At 52.1% G+C, this 1,554-nt stretch overlaps 1 protein-coding gene across 1 annotated transcript in view; it reads right to left on the bottom strand.

Moving 5' to 3' along the window:
• Positions 1 to 1,274, bottom strand: part of HAPLN3 (hyaluronan and proteoglycan link protein 3) — an 8,025-nt gene extending 6,751 nt beyond the window's left edge. Inside the window, exon 1 of the mRNA XM_014533555.1 lies at positions 1,084 to 1,274. Within this exon, the coding sequence (XP_014389041.1) occupies positions 1,084 to 1,216 (133 nt within the window). The 5' untranslated portion in view covers positions 1,217 to 1,274. The remainder of the gene's footprint in view (positions 1 to 1,083) is intronic.
• Positions 1,275 to 1,554: the final 280 nt, after the last annotated feature.

Below are 1,554 nucleotides of genomic sequence, written 5' to 3' on the forward strand. Positions count from 1 at the left end.
GGCGAGAATGGCCACAGTGCTGCTCCCTCCCCGTAGCCACTGTGGCTTTGCAGGCACATAAGTGATTCAGGCCAAACTGCCCACCCGTGGAATCACGAACAAAATAAGCATCTTAAGCCCCTAAGTTTGTGATGATTCAGAAGTTTCCATAAACCTCATTCAAGTCGTGCTTGGGCAGCACCATAAATTCCAGAGAAAAGGGGTGTGTAGGCTAAGGAATGGCTCCCCAAAATATCCAGGTCCCTGAGTGTGGCCTTATACGGCAACATGAACCTGTGCAAATGATTCCATGAAGGATCTTGAGAAAGGGGGTGTGTTTAGACTGGATTTTCCAAATGAGTCCTAACTGCAATTGTAAGTACTGTATCTTTTCTCTTTTTTTTAATGTATTTTTATTGCTTTCATAGAGGAAGGGAGAGGGATAGAGAAACATCAATGATAAGAGAGAATCACCAATTGGCTGTCTCCTACACGCCCCCTACTGGGGATTGAGCCCAAAACCCAGGCTTGTGCTTTGACCGGGAATCGAACCCTGACCTCCTGGTTCATAGGTTGATTCCCAACCACGGAGCCATGCGGTTGGACGGGGAGGTCACCTTTTTAAGCTGGATCTTGACAAACTGGCAGGACTTTGGGGAAGTACAAAAAGCAGAAGTGACCGTCTTTAAGTGCATCTGAGGGGCTCCAAGCACAGTCACTGAACCGTCTCTTCTTCTGGTCTTAGAAACAAGGCTGGTGCCAAACCACCACGGCTCTTGGTTGAGCCTTGACCTATGAACCAGGAGGTCATGGTTTGATTCCCAGTTGGGGCACATGCCCTGGTTGCAGGCTCGGTCCCCAGCAGGGGGCGTGCAGGAGACAGCCCATCAATGATTCTCTCTCCCTCTCCTTTCCTCTCTGAAATCAATAAAAATATTATTTTTTAAAAGAAAGAAAGAAAGAAGGCTGGTCGTCTGCAAGGGCCCAGGCTGCTGGCTCCATACCCAGTCCTCCATCCCAGCCTGGAACTCCACTTCACAGCAAACCCAGGGGAGGTCTTGCTCATCCTTCGGAGCAAAAAGCCGGGCCCAGAACGCCACCCACCTCCGCCGAGGCCCGGGTCCCAGCCGTGGGCACTGTTGGAGTAGTAGAAGCCGTTGTAGAAGGGCAGGCCGGGGACGCAGGGCAGCAGGAGCAGCAGGACCAGGAGCGGCAGGCGGCCCATGGCGGCGTGCATGGCGGCAGCGCCAGCGTGTCCTGGGCAAGGCTGAGGCCAGGCAAATGGGAAAGAAGAGAAAAGCAAGCCAGTTAAAGGCGCCCCTTTTCAGAGAGCCGGGACCCCTGGGTTCCAGCACCCACTCATTCTCCCGCTTAATAGGTATTTGAGGAGCATCGTCCACGCACTGAGCACTGTTCTCAGAACCTGGGTCTTATTGGTTGGGTCTTAAGCCCCTAAGTTTGTGATGATTCAGAAGTTTCCATAAACCTCATTCAAGACGTGCTTGGGCAGCACCATAAATTCCAGAGAAAAGGGGTGTGTAGGCTAAGGAATGGCTCCCCAAAATATCCGGGTCC

Source organism: Myotis brandtii, unplaced genomic scaffold (genome assembly GCF_000412655.1).
Source record: "Myotis brandtii unplaced genomic scaffold, ASM41265v1 scaffold988, whole genome shotgun sequence".
In the NCBI taxonomy this organism is placed as follows: domain Eukaryota; kingdom Metazoa; phylum Chordata; class Mammalia; order Chiroptera; family Vespertilionidae; genus Myotis; species Myotis brandtii.